This window comes from Melanotaenia boesemani, chromosome 17 (genome assembly GCF_017639745.1).
Source record: "Melanotaenia boesemani isolate fMelBoe1 chromosome 17, fMelBoe1.pri, whole genome shotgun sequence".
NCBI classification, from domain to species: domain Eukaryota; kingdom Metazoa; phylum Chordata; class Actinopteri; order Atheriniformes; family Melanotaeniidae; genus Melanotaenia; species Melanotaenia boesemani.
The window spans coordinates 17,322,747-17,341,652 of NC_055698.1; the positions used below are offsets into that span (position 1 = coordinate 17,322,747).

Below are 18,906 nucleotides of genomic sequence, written 5' to 3' on the forward strand. Positions count from 1 at the left end.
CCACCAGGAGGAGACCCCGGGGAAGACCTAGGACACGCTGAAGGGACTATGTCTCTAGACTGGCCTGTGAACCCACTATGGGGGTCATCATCTATGGGGGTCCCCAAGCCATTGAACATTCAGAGGCATTGTGATATTTTAAGGGGAAAAAGTCAGGCTATACATTGGTAAAGCAGAAATTTAATTAAAAAAGGACAGGACTCAGCCAGAATACATTATTTATGGTGATAATCTCGCTTTTGAAAGCATGAAACCAAGCATGGTTTTAGGACAGCATGGGGCAGGGGGTCCATGGCTTTCCAGCATTTGCATGAAGGAGGACCTCAAGAAAGGCTGGGAGCCACTGAGCTAGAAGAAGTGGCTGGGGAGAATAATAAGTCTGGTCTAATAATAATTTACAGATTTCTCAAAATCTGTAAATTATTGTGTGGAAAAGTCTGGAATTTTATCATGTGCTGGAGTCCTGGAAACGGCAAGGCTCAGATTAGCCTCTTTCAGCTGCACTTCCTTGTTTGAACACACGAGGGAAGCCAAGGACAAAACTGCCATTCACATGATGGCTTAATTTTACTCAGCTCAGACCAGACTAACTGCTGCACTGACTCATACTCACAACTAGGGGTTGTTGTATGTCATTATAGAACCAAAGTTACAGAATGATACAGAAAGAGTATTCTCACGTGACTTCTCACTGGAAGGCATGATGTCCTGTATAAGTGTGCAGATTATTTCAAAGGAGATGAGCCAAGTTTACAAGTGATACCATCAGTTTTTGCACAAATAGGGTTTAAGTGTAGTTGAACAGCCTGCCCTGAATCTCATTTCAACATATCAAACTAGTGTTTGGTATAAGCAAATTAATCAGAACTACAAGTCAACTTTAGTCACATGATGTATGATTACTATTCATAGTTTAAATAACTATTGGTGATGTATCAAAGGCAAGGATGAAAGAACAGTATCTCAACTACTCAAGAGCTTCTGAAATGAAGTATGATTTTAAACAATTTATCCTCATGAGGTGATCTTTAGTAAATCAGAGTTGGAAAAGGGGTATTAAAAGAGTTTTCAGACCTTTTACTCCTCTAAAGAATCAATGCTACACTATAAAATGAGGATATATCAAATATGATTGGTTGATCACATGTAGCACGTCTCAACATTACCTCCTTATTATATGATTACACTGTTAAAGAAAAAAAAAAGACACACTGACAATGATTAACAAACAGCTGCCAAAAAGTCTTTATTCCGTTATAATCAGATGCTGCAGAATTTTCTAGTAACACAGATCACTCTGCAGAAAACTGTACACAGAGTCAAACAACAACAGCACCAGAACGCAAATAGTCAGTAAACACCATTTACAACAAGAACAATGGCAGTTTCTACCCACACACAGATCAGAGGAAAAGAAAAAGAAAAAAACATTACAGTTAACAGTCAGTGTGACTTTCCTCGTGAGAAAAATCATCTTAAAGTTGATAAAATTCATTTGATAACACTGTGAAAAGAATTATAGAAAACATCATTGGTGCAATAGATTATACATTTTGCCAGAGAACGGATACATACGGTATATTGCAAGTGTTTTGTATGTTGAGTTAATAAAGTATTTCCTAGAGGCTCAGCGTGTGTGACACTGACTACTGTTAGTGTAATATGGAGAAGCAGGCCGTTCTAAATGTGCAGAAAGGGAACATTCAGTTCAGACATGGCTTGGAGTGAATGTGAGGTCCAATAGGCTAAAAAAAACAAACCCGCAACAATCCCAAATAACTATTTGGGATCAATAGTTTAATATTTTTTGTAAATACTCTGAATGGAAGAGATGATTGATGGCACACTCATGCAAAACATACAAAGCTAGACAAGCTCAGCATGAAGAGTGTGAATTGTTTCTAACCTATCAGCATCTCTAAAATTCACTGATTAGTAAATCTTGATTAATAAACACAAGCCAAACGATAAAAAAGCAATATGTTATTTGGATTCTGGTGTGCCAGATCTTTTCCCCTTGGTAAAACAAAGGGAAGCTATTTAATATCTATAAACCAACTATTGGGGGGTTAAATTTGCCCCTTTTGAAGTTAAGATATTTGACAAATATAATTTTTAAAAGTCTCCATAACAGCTATATTAACACATAACTAACTCAAATTCCTCAGTGCAGTAGTTTTCCACCGAAATAACTCCTTTGAACAAACTTCCAAGCAAAAACAAAACAAAGAAACTCAAAAGAAACTGCATTGCTTATGTGGATTGTACACCCAGAATTCCAGATGAAGTCTCTTCCTCCTAATATCCCATGTACTACACACAGTTCATTAAACCTTGTGGTACATGCTCATCCACACATTGTATTTCTACTATTCAATATCCAATCTAATCTCCAACAAGTACTACCACCCTCAGAGCAGGGCAACACAGGACTTTGGGAAAAGAAGCTTGGGTGAATTCATGTGTGGAACTAAGCAACATCAGACTCTGGGACCCTAAGAGTTTTCCTTAATGGGACAAAAAGAAGACAGGGCATATAAAGATCTGGGAAGGTAGGAACCTGAAAGCATAGGACTTTAGGTATATTGGACTTTGAGCTCATTAGAATATGGACACATAGGACCCTAGAAACATTGCACCCTGGGAATATAAAGACCCAGATGAATTCAGACCTTAGCAACCTGCAGTAATAGGACTCCCAGAACAGACTCTTGGAGAAATAGGCTCTCTGGGACATCAGACCCCAGGAACCCAAAATGCTAGGAGGTGAGAACTTTGCAATAAAGATACCAAAAATATGGGATATGAGGAAAAAACAGGGCCTGGAGTCTAACCTACTAGCCGCTAACAGCAGCTTAACATTTACCGAACAGAAATGGATCCATCTCAGCCGCCCCACTGATGTTCTGCAACTGAGCTGAGCTTTGTGACCACATTTGAAATCCCAACTATTAAGCTCACTGGCTAACAGCTACATCATCATATTTACAGACAGAAGAATAATTATCAATCATTTTCTTCTCGTCTTGGCAAGAAAAACAAATGACAAAAACAGTCAAGTTTAGAGATGCTGGAAGGTTGATTTTGTTGACAGTTTTGTAACCAAATTCTATTTACTGAGCGAAGCTAACTGGCTAATAGGTTTAGCATGACAATTACCACCCAGTTATCCATCTTTGAAAAGACAGGGAGTCATTCCTGACTTCCTCTGTTGTAGAGACAAAATACAAGGATCATGCAACAGTATATTTTTCCACAAACAGTTCTTATGTCTTCCTCCCACCCGCCCTTAACACATGATGTTAGGGGGATGAGTTAGTTTTGACTTAGCTGTATTGCTTGATTCTCTTTCTTCTTTCCCACCAACCTGATGCATTGAATGTACTTCGTCATACTCAGTGACTGATTTATAATGCAGCAGCAGTTCCAACCATCTATGGTAGCAGAAAAAACCACTGTGCATATTCTATTTATCATCACCCTGATCAACAACTTAGGTAAGAACTGACTCCTTGCTATTAATGCGCCAAACACCTTGTGTGCTTGACTCGCTGAGGCCTTGATTCCTCGTCACCTCAACCTGCTGCTCAGATGTTTTTGGCTTCAGGATCAATGTGACAAGTGCACAGCAAGCGACTGCGGCCTGGAAAAGCTTCACCACAGTTACGGTGTTGTGTAAAATGCCACAGAGCTGAAAGCAGATGCTATGTGACCTTAGCATCATACATGTGGAATCATCCTGATTACTTTGTGGTCATCAAATGGAGAGAAATGCTCTACAGCTGACCATGTTAATAATAATGAATCACATACGCTGGTGTAAAAAGCAGCAGGAGGGGTGGGTCATTATGCTATGTCGATATGCTAGTTGATAATGCATGAGGTATGACAGCTTGCGGATTGAATCGTGCATCTATGGCTGCAGGAATGGCTTTGAGGGAGTTGAGGTACACACATATGCATAAACACAGACTCACAGCAAGCCTTTTTGTTCCCAACACAAACACATAGACAAACAGGAGGAGGTGTAAATGCTACATCGAGCAGATGGGATGTACCTCGGGCGGTCACTGGAAACACACTATCGTCTCACTTTGCAAACACACAGACACATGCTGATGCTTACAGCTCTATGGCTTTTTTTTTTTTTTTTTAATTTATCAGACATGAGTAGCTTCCTCAACATCACAGGATGAGACCTGAAGCAACAGGGACATATGTCAGGCAGCAAGGGCACAAACTGCCTTGATGGCATGACCTAATGTGCCTTCGTGTCTGTGTGAAGGAGTTTAAAGTGTGTAATATTAAGATATTTATGAGTGCAATGGAAGAAGTCCTGCCCAAAAGATGGGCGACAAATGTCTGCAGCTGTCATGTTTATTTGCATATTGTTGCTTAATTAATCCTACTTGATACATGACGATGCAGACTCACATAAATGTTGCAGTTGCTTAAAAGGCGGATTGGGAACAGCTCCCTAAACAGTCTGACCTAATTCCCCTAATATATCACCCCATCACTGTGAAATTATGAGAGCTGTCTCCATGAAAATACACGCTTACTCCTGATGACCCCAAAGCAAAAGGGCCCACACTAAAGATCATCCTGCAGGTCTTTTCTTTTAAACCACATCAGTATATAAAAAGAGCAGAGCTGCAAGGAAAGGCTTGCAGAGACATGTTTTCTTATTGGAGCTGAAAGTGAATGAGATGAAACACTCATGCGGGGTTGTTGTTTCAGAATAAAAACTGAGAAATAAGTAATGCTCAGGTTTAAGAGTGGAGGGAAAAGGTACAGAATTTACAGATTTACAGATGTGTATGTGTTTCAATCCGTCCTCCTGGGCATCATCTACACATTAAATAGTGGTTTAACATTTTGTGTATCTGCTTTCTTAAGGAACGTAACATGTTAACATGTTAATGTTCTCACTAGTTCTGTGCAAGAAAGGAAATACTGTTACCAAGCTTTAAAAAAAGATCTCCTTTTCTTTTTTTACAACAAATCCTAAAGCTGACCATGTTCAAGACAATGGCATCCTGAGCACTTCAGCACAGAAATAATTCTCCCCGCCAGCCATCTTCCATCCCTGTTCAATATCAGATAAGGTAGAGTTTGACATTTTATGATCCATCCGGGCCACCTAATGCACTGAGCAGATTTGGAGAGTGAAAACATGTTACATACAACTTAGTTTACAGTCTGGAGACACATTTCAAACATTTACGTTTAGGGGCTTTAAAAGGGTTTAAAAAAAAAAAAAAAAAAAAACGCAACATACTGTGCCGACCACATGAGGGTGGAGAGCAGCCACCGCCAAACAAAGGCTCTGTGCACACGCAGGAAACACTGCTTGTTTTAAATGTTTAAGTGCAGTCGAAGGATTCAGGGGAGTGTTTAAAATGAGCACAAAAGAGCAACAACCCTCCATCCAGCTGTCACACTGGATGTGGCGTAAGCAACATTAAAGATGTTATTAAAGATGTTTTAAAAGGTTTTCATTTCATTTCATTGGATTAAATTTCCAAAGTAGCCACAATTTGCTGGTTAAGTGCTGAAAATGAACCATCTTGGCTCCAATTCAGGCCACCAAAGAAAGTGGTCAGGTGTTGACCAAAAGTGAGTAAACGTTTTAAGTCAAAACCTTTAACCTGACCAGATCTGCAGCCATTACAGGACCAGAATGGAGATAATGCAGCACAGCATCGATACCTAGAGCCTGTTCAGACCTGGTGTTCACATGTCTGCTGGTTGAACCGATGTGTGAATGGATTCCATCTTACTTGTCTACATATTTAGACTTTCCCTTTTAGGATTTACTTTTGCTATTTGCCTACTCTGTGTGTTCCTAATCACAGAAAAAATCTAATTAGAGAAAAGAAAAAACTTCTTGCCTTGGTAACAGTGTCACATTTAGCATCTGTGAAACAATGTGACAAATAACAAAGGCAAAAGTAATGAGACAAGCAAATTAAACCAACAAACAAAAGTTGGCACATAAATAATTTAGTAATTGCAATAAGAGAAAGCTATATAGAAAAGGTAAGTCAGAAAACTAACGGCAAAAGCTAATTTCCTTTATATTCTTTTAATTTTCCACACCCATTGTTTAATTAAATCATCCTTATGTTTCCTCATCCATTCTTTTATAGATTAATTTTGTGTTCCACCACTATTATTCCATAGTTTCCTCTTTTCTGTCTTCTTTCAAACTCACAGGATGTATGAGTCACAGAAAACGTCCGGCTTATTGATTTTGTTCTACAGAGACAGTGAACAAAGCAGCAGGACCCTTCGTGTCAGTCATACATTTGAATTGGCTTTACCCACAACTGTTTAGAGTCAAACTGTGCACATTTCTGCTCCTCAGAAGTCACAATCCATCTTTTAATCCTGCAGCATCCCAATGATAACATACAATAAACACATAACCCGTTCTAGCAGTTTATGGGTGGTGTTTTATCTGCAAAAAAAATGCCATAAATTTATTGATTCACTTCCTTTCACAATGATATTCCAGACAGAAAATCAGGATCAGAGAGAGGAGTCAAATCTATGTCATTGTGACCACATTGAAACATTTTGCTTCTAGCTCATCTTTTCTCTTAATGCAACATGTCCAATTCATCTGGTTACACTGGATCTCTGTGCATTCTTAGTTAGAAATAAATAACTATGCACACTTTATATGCAGGGTTTCCTGCACAGCTTCCTCCCAAGTCCAGCAAACTGCTAAAAACACAACACGAATATAACAAATGGGTGTGTGCCTGCAGGGAATCGCAAGTACTTACAAACTGCTTGTTTAGACTAGAAAATACAGGGAAAGGGGGTGCTTCTCTTATACCAATCTGTAAAAACTGGAGCACAATGTGCGGCTAAAGCCAAATAATAATAATATACTGAAGCAACACCGGCTGCTCTCAACCCTTAATGTGGCCCGGCACAAATAGAGCACATTTATATAAAGTCAATAAATTCCTTATTTGCATGCACATGCAGCATTAAAAATACAGTTAAGACCAGAGAAGTATTTATATCCTGCTTGAAAAAAGTGTAAAAATCCAGTGCGACAGTCATTGAGTTCTTGAGGTCTACATGATTGTAATCAAAGAAAACAGCCAATGAGATGATCCGGTTTAAAGAGAGGGCGAGTCGCCGCTCTCTGTTGCATATTTAAGTTAAAACTAAAGGAGCTGTGGCACAAATCCCCCTGAAATAATGAGTGTTGAGCCAATTAATACTGAGTGATTAAAACTAATGACAGAACTCAGTGTTTTTCATCTGCCTTTTAAAACACATTAATATTCACCCACTTTCACACAGAAAGTAAGTGAGGCCTGTTCAGGTTTCTGTGGAAACCACTTAGCAGCTCCACGCTAATAATGGATCATCTCACTCACTGTTTTACAAGCTGTTTTCTTTAGAAATTTCCTTTGATTTCCCAAACATTTCTAGATTGCACCACAACAGCAATTCTTCACGGCGATACACACTTATCTACAAGCCCTTGTAAGAAGGGAAGAGAGGAGTTTTGTTTGGGAAAACAAAGAGAAAGGAAAAAAAAAATCAAACAGACAAACACGAACACATTGAAACACAGTTTCATTATAATTTTGGATTTAAAAAATTGTTTACAAGTTACAGCAAAGAGTAGAAAAGTCACTCTTTAAGATCTTGCAACATCTTTCTGGAACACAGAAGGGGCCAAAGGGGCCTCTGAACGCAACTCACAAGACACTTCTTTGTATCACAAATCTTTGACTTTTAGATACAGAAAGGAGAACTCAGACCAGCCAGCACCAGAAACATTCTACCGTCGTCAATATCTGTCTGTGTGTGTCACAGCCACACACACTCAGAGTTTCTACACACAACGTGGTGAAACTCCACGCTCGTCAAGGCACATTCAAGACTCCTCCTAACAAAACCAGGGTGAAGCAGATTCTGAAAACACACAAAGAACTCCTGTTTAGTCATTAATGTTAATATTAAAAAACAATAGAGAAACAAAACGTGTCTCAGTGTGTTTGCAGCAGCCATTTCATCCCCGCCCCCCCTCCTTGTTCACATTCCTGAATGAATGAATGAAGGACAAAGGGAGAGCCCCTCCTCTTCTCATTGACAACACTTGCACTGCCATAAGGAGCAAAGATGCAGAAACATCTCGTTCAACTCAATTTAAGGTCATGCAAAGCAAATGCCATGACCACTGTAGACATTTCCTGCTATTGTCACATGACCACAGATGCCACAGAGCGCCACCTGCTGTTAGCTGTTGGGCGGTGCATCTGCAGAACAGTCCCTCGTGTTTTATAGCCTCCTGGGAGGGGGTGGCAAGCTAATCTGCAGCTATAGAGCCGAGGGGGAGCCTCCTGACTAAAGGCACAACCCATCACTTTGCAGACAAGTGTGAATAAAACCCAACATAGGCAGGAATTTTGTGAGTACAAAGTCATAACACATCAATATATTGATACACTGATACTGTAGCTTAGATATACTGTACTGCAGCTTAATCTGTATATATTGTAGCATATATTGACCTATACATGGATGGTAGTAGGTATATCTGGTATCAGCCTCTTGTCACATACAAGTCTTGTCATGTATGAAGTATTGATCTCAGTGAGGATCGGGTACATAAACCGGGAATCCTTATAAACCTGTCAACATGAACTATGATTAAAGCCATCACTACCCAGCAACTACACTGGACATACACACAGAGAGTCCATCATAATTCAGCAGAGATTATTTTTATATCATCCACAAGCAGAATAATGCAATCTTGTTTTATTCAGCACATAAATCACAGCTCAATCCTTTAAAAGGCAGCAGAGGTGCAAACACACCATACGCTCCATTTGCGGGGGAAAAAAAAGGAAAAGAATCCTCATAAGCTATCCTATCGCTATCTGGAGCATCTGGACCGTCCATTGTGGCTATTCGATGGCACAGGTTTGATTTTGTTGTGCACACAGAAGCTGGTTTCTGGGCTTTTGTTTAGCTGATCGCTTCATCAACAAGGTTTCAGGGCTGAGAGATCAGTTTAATGGAAATGAGGAAGGTGATATGATCAGGAGGATGCTGCCATGAGGCATGTTAGGCATCATCCGCATGTCAGTTTCAGGGCAAATTAATGAGCATCACAATCTTTCAGATTGTCTTCAAAACAAAGTAAATTATCCAATATCTCCAAAATCTTTGCAACATGTTCATCTGATGGTTAAATAATTAAAACCTTGAAAGAAAATTTCTGTTATAGATACATCAGGGATTTTCAGTCTGAGGATGATAAACTTCTAGAGGTCTTTAGGATTATAATTAAATAGTTTATTCCCATAAACTGTTTGATCACATACCCAAACTACAGCAAATACATAAATAGTCTGTTCTAAGGTTTTTATAAGTAGCTGACTTTGTCTCAGTTCTTCAACCACATAAAGATTTGACTCTTTTGATAACAAATGTAATGTTTTCTCACCTCCATCCTGAGCCTCCCAGGGGAGGCCTGTCTTAAACTTCAGATGTACATTTTTCTTTATGTTAAATAAAGATCATTGTACTCCCTCTGGAGCTTTTGCCTGAATCACATGGTTTTCATCACAAGTGCCAGAAAGGAACTTCCAACTTCGGCGGATCCATGTTAAGCTACCTTCATTTTTTATTCAACTTGAAGTTTATTGTGCACACACACATATATACATATATGCACAAATTAATAATACTGATAGAATTGGATATTTTAGCGCTAATTTAATTTTTTTTTTTTTTATTAAACATGATGTAGAAGATGGAGTCATCATGTCACAGAGGCTCCATTTCCATTCTTTTAAATCCTTGTACAAATATGCTATTTTAGGAAACATATTGGCAAAAATGAATAAACCGCAACACCATCTTTTTCACGTTTTAACATCAGGTCCAAGAATTCACCATTAGCTGGGCTTTTAGGTCTCATCAAGAATCAGTCTGCAGAATTTCACATTTTACAGCTTAAGGAATATTTTGGTGCTAATATTCCTGCAGACTATGACTGAACGGATGTTATTAAATAATAACAACCGTTATCAAGTTAATGGCTCATTAATAACTGATGTGTCTCAATCTGCTTATGAAGGCTGAATGTCACGGATCAAAGGTTCAAGGAAAACAAGCGAATCAACTTTTTTTATTCCAAACTGAAGTCTAATTTTCTTGCTTGGACTGAAAGTATTAAATCAGCATCTAACAGAAACTAAGCTCATTTTATCTTCTGCAGGTATAAATTTAATCAGATTTGCTCTGAACCACTCCAACAATGAAAGTCACCAAACTAAACCACCGATAATGATAAAGAAAAGAAACATAGAAAGACGAAGCTTCAGGTGAGTCGCTCACTGACTTGTGTCCGGACACTTGGTAGACTTGAGGCATGGTGTTTTTTATTTTCATGTTCCACAACAAAACAACGTGTACAAAAATGAATGTATGATCAGAGGACTCGTGGGAGAAACAGCACTGTGTGGGTATTTGTTAGCACCTTCGTTTCTCCCTCCGCCAAGGCCGCAGCACCAGAACGCTGACCTGGGCCGAGTGTCTCAGAAAGCACCGTTATATTAGCGCCATCTTTGGTACCACTGTTAGTGAATGGCACCAAGGAGGGGCCAGTCCACAAACAAATCCTGGAATTCCTGGACAAATCTGAAAAAAACATGGCAGCAAATATCATTGAGTGAATTTGGATTAGCTTATTTTAACTTTATCTGATCATATCTGATATCTGAAAAAAAAAAAACATCCAGAAATAACTTAATGTAAAACTAGCTGCCAGGAAATGCTGCCGACTTTATTTATCCAGGTCTGTCAGCACCTCTGAGGACCGACAGGACTTGTTTCTGGACAGAACCCTGTCTGCCTCTAATGCCAGATTTTTTCCAAACACCAGTCGGAGAGAACATAAAGCACCACAGACATGAAGAGGGAGTAGTGGGAGGTGCATGAAATTAAAAAAACAAACAAACAAAGAAAAAGTCACATCCAGCTGCTGAGGTCTTTACCACTAAATCATTCATGGTTCATCAGGAGCTTCAGAGCAGATCCAACCTGACACACAGACACCTCAGGTCATTTGATAAAGGTGTGTAAACTCCTTGGAAGTAACAACAGGGATGCTCGGAAGAGGGGATGAGCGGCCCACACGTCTCACCCGGAGGCTCCTCCACATTCCCGCACGCACGGCGTGCTGAGATGTCAATCAAACTAATTGCAGGTGGGCTTGTGTGACACTGGCAGAGAAGCAGTGGAAATAAGGCTCGGTGTAAAAGATAAATCAGATGTACCTTCATAGCCCTAAACGACGCTGGCAGTGGGGGGAAGGTGACATGGAGAAGCCTCAGGTGGGAGTGTGCAGGTCCCACTCAAAGAACAAGCTGAGTTAGTAATGACAATTATCCCGGAGGTTTCCTCCTGTTAGATGCAACCATTTACATCTCCCTCAGCAGAACATGAAAATAAAAATAATAAACAGCATATATAGCTATATATATGTGTGTGTGTGTGTGTGTATATATATATATATATATAAATGTGTATACATATGAAAAATAAAAGAAAAAAAACTAATCGTCTACTTTTTGCTTTGAATTTAAATGTTTCTCTTTTTCTTTACGTATATAGATTTGTCCTTTTTTTTAACAGTAATATGTTCACATTGTACAAGGGCAAATGAGTTTTGAGATAATCTAAATATTTCTTACTTAAACATCAAAGACAGAAGAAGCACAATGATCTGACTTTAAGGCTATCTCTATGTTCAGAACAACAGAAGCCGGACAGCTTGAACAGAACATGGTTTCCTCCCAACATCAAACACAAACATGTCTTGTTCATGAGCTGGCAGACGACTTAGAGAAGAAACAATAACTCCATGTTTACAGGGACAAACAAATGTAAGAGCTACGCTTTGCAGATGTGGAAGTACTGTATGTTAAAATGGGCGAACATGTGAGTTTATCAGCTGGTGTTGGTTAATTCGGACTGCTTTTGTGTGCACGATGGAAATGCCAACCAAGATTACAGCATGCATTTAAACAACCGTCACACAATGAAGAGTTAGCCAGGAAAAAAAAAGACAAGGCAACCTGCGGGTGGACGCTTCTGTCTAGACGAATTTATGTGATGCAGAATAAAGCAGTTAACATCTGCAGCTGACAAAAGAGTTGGTCCACATGTGTAAACTTTGAAGCCTTGTGATTTTGTTTTCTCTGCCTTTGAGCAAATAAGAAGACTGGAGTTCAAATAAACACATTCAAATGAAAAAAAAAGGGAAAACTTCATTTATAATTTTCACAAGAACCTTTTAGGAAAGCTCGAGCCGAAGCTTTGCTCGCATGTTGCCAAGGGACGGTTCTGTGCTGTGCATATTGAACAAAAAGGGGACCTAATCAAGCACATACAAGCTTTCTCAACCATACTTCTCTAAAAAAAAAATAAAAAAAGATTACTTCAAGAAGAGATGTAGCTACATTTGTTGTTGTTTTTTTTTGTTTTTGCTGTTACTTTTTTGTAGTAGCCAGTTAAATTGGAAATAGAGCACACAGAGTGGTACACAGAAACCATTTCAGCTTTATAAAATCAACCACCAATACAGTGCAAGTGCAACACTTTTGGTTTTGAGCCCTCCCCCCCTTTGGTTAACAGATAGAGGGAGCGCCTTTGTGGCATCTGTAAACAGTTTTTTTGTTCTTGTTCCCTTTGAAAATATAAAAAATTATTGGAGGAGGAGGGCTATTTGTCTCTGTTTCTGATGAGAAGATGTTAATCTTATTATGGCGCCACATGCTGCTGACTTCCAGTGCTGTCAGGAAGGTCTTTTAACACACACTTTTTTTGTAGCAGGTTGGTAAACAGACTCATCCAAAACAAGAAGAAAAAACAAATCAACAAACATGGCACCTTGACAAAAAAAACCAAAATCGTAAAGAACAATATAGAGAAAAATGAGTTTTTGGTTGCAAAGTCATGAGTAGTGAAAGAAAGAAGCTGCTGAGATAGTGCTGCATATCGTAAAAACCCCCAAGTTAAACTGCTGGTTTTTGCTTTCTTTAAAATCACATCCCTGATGAAAGAACTGAATCAGCTGGATAAAAAAGTGACGTAATCCTCTGCTTGATTGCGTGGGATTACTTGTGTTAGTGTGAATGCTGCTGTGGTTTTATGTGGTACGCTCCATCTGCTTTCCCTGACTGTAAATTGGATCTTCTCTCTTATTTTTTTTTCTTTGCATTGATCATTCACCTCGTGTCTCTTTCTCTTCCCTCTTGTTCCCGCCCATCAGACAGTCCTAATATTCCCTCAGGGGCCGCAAGCAGCGCTGAGAGAACGGGAGAGGCTGTGATGCCGGTGATAAAAGATCACCTCAAAACATCCAGAAATAAAATAAACACATGAGCAGGTTGAAGGGAAAACAAAAACCACAAGCTTCACCTCCATGTTTTCTTGTAACGTTCTTCACCAAACAGGCCCATTCTTCTTTTGGAAAAAAAAAAATTCTTTTTAATCTTTTGACAAAACACACACACACACACACACACACAAAAAAAAGCTTTTGGCCTCTTTTTTTTCTGGGCCCCTTCTTTGACAAGACTTTCCATTTAAAAACCAGAGCTGTACAAAACATAGAAAGATGCAACACTGAACCCAATATAAAAAAAGAAACAAGAAAAAAAAATGCAGAAATCTTTAGATCTACTTTTTACATCGTTTAGCTGCACTGGGGTTTCCCACGCTTGGGAACGAGGGGAAGAGTGAGGCAGTATAAGGAATCCTGGACGGCAACGTGGAAAAAGGACAAACAAAAAAAAAAAAAAAAAACCCCAAAAAAACAAAAAACAAAAATAAAACTGCCGTCCTTTTCTTGCTTCCACAGCCAGAATGATTCAGTGGCAATGAAGGTGGTGGGGGTGGTGTGGGGGGGGGGACAGAGCTTGACGGATAGTTGAGATTTTGAACTGAAGAAAACCAAATGCATGCAAAATGACACCCCCTCCCTTCTTTCTCTGGCCAACAACTGCTGCGCCTGTCGGTGCAGTGTTGCGTTCGTCGTGTGATGATCAGTCAGTGAATCTCTGACAGGCTTTTTTCCAGCGGCAGGCGGTGCACCACATGTCGCGGTTCTCCATCCCGTACACCTTACGACACTTCTTCCCCTCACCACGCACTTTCCGACTGGAGAGGAAAGAGAAAAACATTGTGATGAAAATTATTTTAGTAATAAAAAGACATGAGTATCAGTACCAAACTTGTAAAAACCCCAAGGTTAGACATTATATAACTGTGTGTTAGGACCAGAGAAGGTCATTAATAATAATAATAATGAAATACCAAATTGTGGGTGGGGGTTAAACTTATGATTAAAAAAAAAAAAGAAGTCACTTTGGACAAGAAAATTTTTAACTCAGGTTGTGTGAAGTGTGTCTTACCTGCAGTAAATAATTGGGTTTTAGTTCTTTCATAATTACAGATAAACTGTATCTCAACGATTTCACCTCTGCATGAAAAGCGACTCAGAATGTAGTTTACATACACGGCTCACAGACTAGATCAGGGATAACGCCCATCTTCAGTCAAACCACAGGGAACAAATCATTCTCCATCTCACCTTTTCCTACCTGCACCTCATTTCATTTGTATCCACAACACAACCAAGCTACCAAACAAAGCCAACAACCATCCTGTTGCTCTTGGTTGTGGTGTAGAAAACATGTCCACCCGAGTCATAGCGGTGCAAAGCATTAACTATGCTGCTTGTAAAAAGGCAGGGGCCAAAACATAGCGTGCTTGCTCTGGGGCTGCAGATATGAACACCCAGGCTGAACGATGCTTTCAAGTACATCTCAATAAGTTGCAAAGAGACAGCAACAGCAGCAAGATCTTGTACAGAGGGGGATTGTGGGAGTGCCAAGTGTGCGCTGCAGGACAGAAGTCAATCTGTCCCTCAGCATTTCTGAGCATTCTTGTTGCATTCTGGACTGCTGCCTGTGTGGGCTGAACAATACTGAATAATAACCCTTGTAGACGGATTTAGGGATTTCCCACATTTTAAGTGTTAAACTTAAGAGATTCAGTAATATTGTGCACAGTGTCTGCATTCAATTTCAGGGCCTGAGAGGCACTCTAACTGTGACCTAAAAAACACAACAATCTGACACAGCTAAATGAGCTAGAAATTAATGTTAAAGCAGACCTAATCAAACTTATCCCACAAGTCAAACATTTCTGACTGCTTTCGGGAAAAATATTCATGCATGCACTGCTGTACTGTAATGTTCCAGAGATGTTCCAGATCAAGGAACCTTTTCACCATTTTTATCTAAATTTCCTCAACATACTTCTTGCCACATGTCCTGAATCCTGCATGTTTTACCCACACACCCAGACCTCACATTTCCCCCTGTGAGTCTCCTGCTGAGAAGTGAATGTGAAAATAGACAGAGATGAATGAACAGTTTTACATGAAATCCCACTATGGTAGTTTGTGTTATTATGTGAGAGACACAATGAGGATAATCTGATCCAAAACAATGTGGGTCCTTGTTTAAGTGAATCAGGCAAATCAGAAGACGGACTGTGGTGACCTGTTAAGAGCCGTAGTGCTAATATGTAATAGTTTTCACCACATGAGGTGAGACTAACTCACTGAGGATTATTTTATGTAGAAAATTAGATTAGATACACCTGATTCAAGCTGTTTCTTAGTTACATCTGATGTTTGCTTTATCTTTTTTTAAGGCTGTAATTAAAGCTAAGAAGCAAATGTCAGATGAGACACGCTGAGCAGTGGGGTCCAGTACCTGAGGGCGGCGGTGGCTCTTGGAGGGGATGAAAGCACAGCGATGGTCTGGGACCGCTGTTCACCGAATCCTTGGCTTTTACTGGGCGACACCTGAAGAGAGCGCATGCAAACATAAACATTAAAAACAGAGGAGAACACATGTAAATAAATGCTGGGCTGTGTAGGAGTGTTCCAGCTTCCTCACCGTGCTCCCGGTGAAAGTGACGGGAGGCGACTGCCAGGAGATGCTGAAGCTGGAGCTGTTGGTGGGAGTGAAGCTGGTGGAGGCCGAGTTACTGTTGCTGGATGGGATGGACACTGGAGCGGTGGCCTGAAGGTAGAGGTCCAAATGGCACAGAGCATGTTGATCAACTTTTAATTTATTGTTAGTTTATTTAATTTTCTTTTTCATATCTTAAAAACTGTCTTGTCTTTGGACTTATGTTTTTGCTTTTAATCAACATTGTGTTTCAAAATTGATTATTTATTCACATAACTACTTAAGATCAATTGTACAGATATTATTATTATTAATAATAATATCTTAAAGAGGAACCATCAGAGACTGAACAACTATATGTGGGTTAAAATTGCTTAGAATACTCATCTACCTCACACTAATCACTGGAAGCTGTTGCTGTCTGTTGATATAAAACAACTGTTAGCACACACAGTAAAACCATCACAAGTCTGCTTATTAACACTGACAGAAGTGTTAATAAGCAACTGAATGATCATTTTTGGAGTTTGGCTACTTAATTTTGAAGCATGTGTGCACTAACCTGGTAGGCGTGGTCTGTATGGATGAGGTAGAGAGCGCTGGGCGCGGAGCGGCTAAGCGGGGTGGTGCCACCAGCGTTGGGCTCCTTGGTGTCAGAGGGCTGCAGGGGTCGTTGGGAGTCTGGTGGCTGGCTGAGAGCAGGGAGTGGTGATGGGGGAGGAGGAGGAGGAGAGAGGACGGATGGCGACACAGGCGACAGGCTGCTCAGGCCATCAGCCACAGAGTCTGTATTGAGCTTGATCTCCGTGTAGTAGAAGTCCTCCTCGCCGTCGCTGCAGTCTGAGTCACAGTTACGCCTAGAGTGCAAAAGTTGTGCGATGGAAAACATGTCAGGGCAAACTCACAGGACTTCTTAAATATCAGTGACCTGCTGTTTAGACAGTGAAGCGGGCTGGGAGTCAGAGAGGATGAGGCAGAGCTCAGAAGTGTGGAAAGTGTGTCGGTGTCTTACCCCAGGTGGATGGTGCGAATGTGTCTCTGAATGCCTGCAGTGGTACTCAGCACCTTTCCACAATTCTTCCACAGGCACTTGAACATCACCTTCATGGAGTTCTGCAGGAAACACAACAGACAGCATGTCAGTGTGTTGCTACCTTCAAAGAGAGAGGATGAGGATGCAGCATTTAATAACTGCCACCGTCATCACTGAGACCACACAAGTTTACTTTTAAGCCCCTTAAGATGTTCACTCAATGTTCAGTTTCTAGCTTTTTAGTACATTTTATGTAATCTCCAGTTAACAGTGTAATGACTGATAAAACTGATGCTTGTTTTCAGCATTGGTTTGGTGGTTGAACGTGTGCAGCATGAACATGGAAAAGAAAAGAAACCCTGGGGTGGTACCAGCTCATTCCCTGAGCTTTGTGGTCAAACCAGATCTTCAGTTGGTGCTTTTCTAAATGGACTTGTTCAAAAGACATGTATGTTAGGTTAACTGGTTAAACAGCAACATCATTGTTGGATAAGTCCCACTGAGGCAGACACCAGCTGCCACACCAGATCCCCACACTTTGAACCAGTAATTAATATGTGGTCAATTAATCAGGACTTTTTGGCATTATTGCTGTCGGCTGATTACTTCATGGCAATGGTCTCTGATTATTTCGGGAAATCAGCAAACAAAAAAAATGAATGCAGGCACATCTGCAGTGCAGGCGCCTTCATCTGTTTGCTGTGGAACGATGGTTTTGATTAACTGCGGACATGTGTTTAGTTGACACATGTTTATTTCAAATATGTGCACAGAAGGCAGAGTACAGAACTGATCTAGTAAAGCAAATTAAGACAATTCAAAGAAATTGTTAAAGAAAATCCTCTATCATTTGGTAATATTATTACTGTAGCATTTTTCAAAGAGAAAAAAAACAAAACAAAAACAGAGTAATTCAATAGCTGTATTTTATATTAGACACTGGCAAACTTTCCTCTAAAGCAGAGGTCCCCAACCCTGGTCCTCAAGGCCCAATATCCTGAAGATCTTAGATGTCTCCCTGCTGCAACACACCTGATTCAAATTAAATGGTTCTGTGACAAGCTCTGCACAAATCTGCTAATGAGCCATTCATTTGAATCAGGTGTGCTGCAACAGGGAGACATCGAAGACCTGCAGGATAGTGGGCCTTGAGGACCAGGGTTGGGGACCACTGCTCTAAAGAATCTACACCAATCAGCCATTATAATCAATAACAGTCCTGCTAAAGCCTCCTCATATTACCTACCAAGGACATTGGGTAGAATGCAAGTTTGCGTTCTTTGGCTCTGTCAATAACAACAGGTACAAGAACTCCCTACAACCAGCTGAGAGGAAAAACTTACAAGAAGAAGAACAACAAAGGAACAGCTAAATGTGACTACACTGCACTGACTGGAGCTTCAACAAAACACCTGTGACTTACAGAGAGCAAGGGGAGTGGCTTAGATGTGGCAACAAGATGCAGGATTCTGCTAAAATTTCACATTTGTGCACACATGCAACATTGATGAGAGCCCACAGTGTCATATGTCAAAGAGCTGACGTTGCTGCTGGGCGTTCCGGCCACTTGAATGCAAGTTGTGATCACCATGAAGATGGAAACCTTTAAGTGGTTGTTATAAACAATAAAGTGATCATATCGGAAATACTGTCAAATATCACCTCCCTCACCCAGTTTCTTGACGTATAGTGAACAAAGGAATTAGAAACAACCTCACGCCCCTGGTTCATCTATCCATTGAGTTATACTGGACACCATGCAGGCTATGCTCCTTTTTATTCATCCACTGTAATTACATACTGGCTTCCAAGAGACATTGCATGGTTGCTTTCTAT

The 18,906-nt window shown here is 40.2% G+C and overlaps 1 protein-coding gene across 4 annotated transcripts in view; it reads right to left on the reverse strand.

Annotated features, from left to right (window-relative positions):
• Positions 1–1,221: 1,221 nt before the first annotated feature.
• znf704 (zinc finger protein 704) overlaps positions 1,222–18,906 on the reverse strand; it is a 60,449-nt gene continuing 42,764 nt past the window's right edge. For 3 of the 4 annotated variants that reach the window (XM_042012101.1, XM_042012100.1, XM_042012103.1), the window contains 6 exons: positions 17,050–17,150; positions 16,600–16,894; positions 16,023–16,148; positions 15,837–15,928; positions 6,174–14,211; positions 1,222–6,133 (listed from right to left, as the gene is read on the reverse strand). In XM_042012101.1, the coding sequence (XP_041868035.1) occupies positions 14,097–14,211; positions 15,837–15,928; positions 16,023–16,148; positions 16,600–16,894; positions 17,050–17,150 (729 nt within the window). In that variant the 3' untranslated portion in view covers positions 1,222–6,133; positions 6,174–14,096. Of the gene's footprint in view, positions 14,212–15,836; positions 15,929–16,022; positions 16,149–16,599; positions 16,895–17,049; positions 17,151–18,906 lie in introns of all 4 variants that reach the window. The other variant, XM_042012099.1, reaches the window with a different exon arrangement.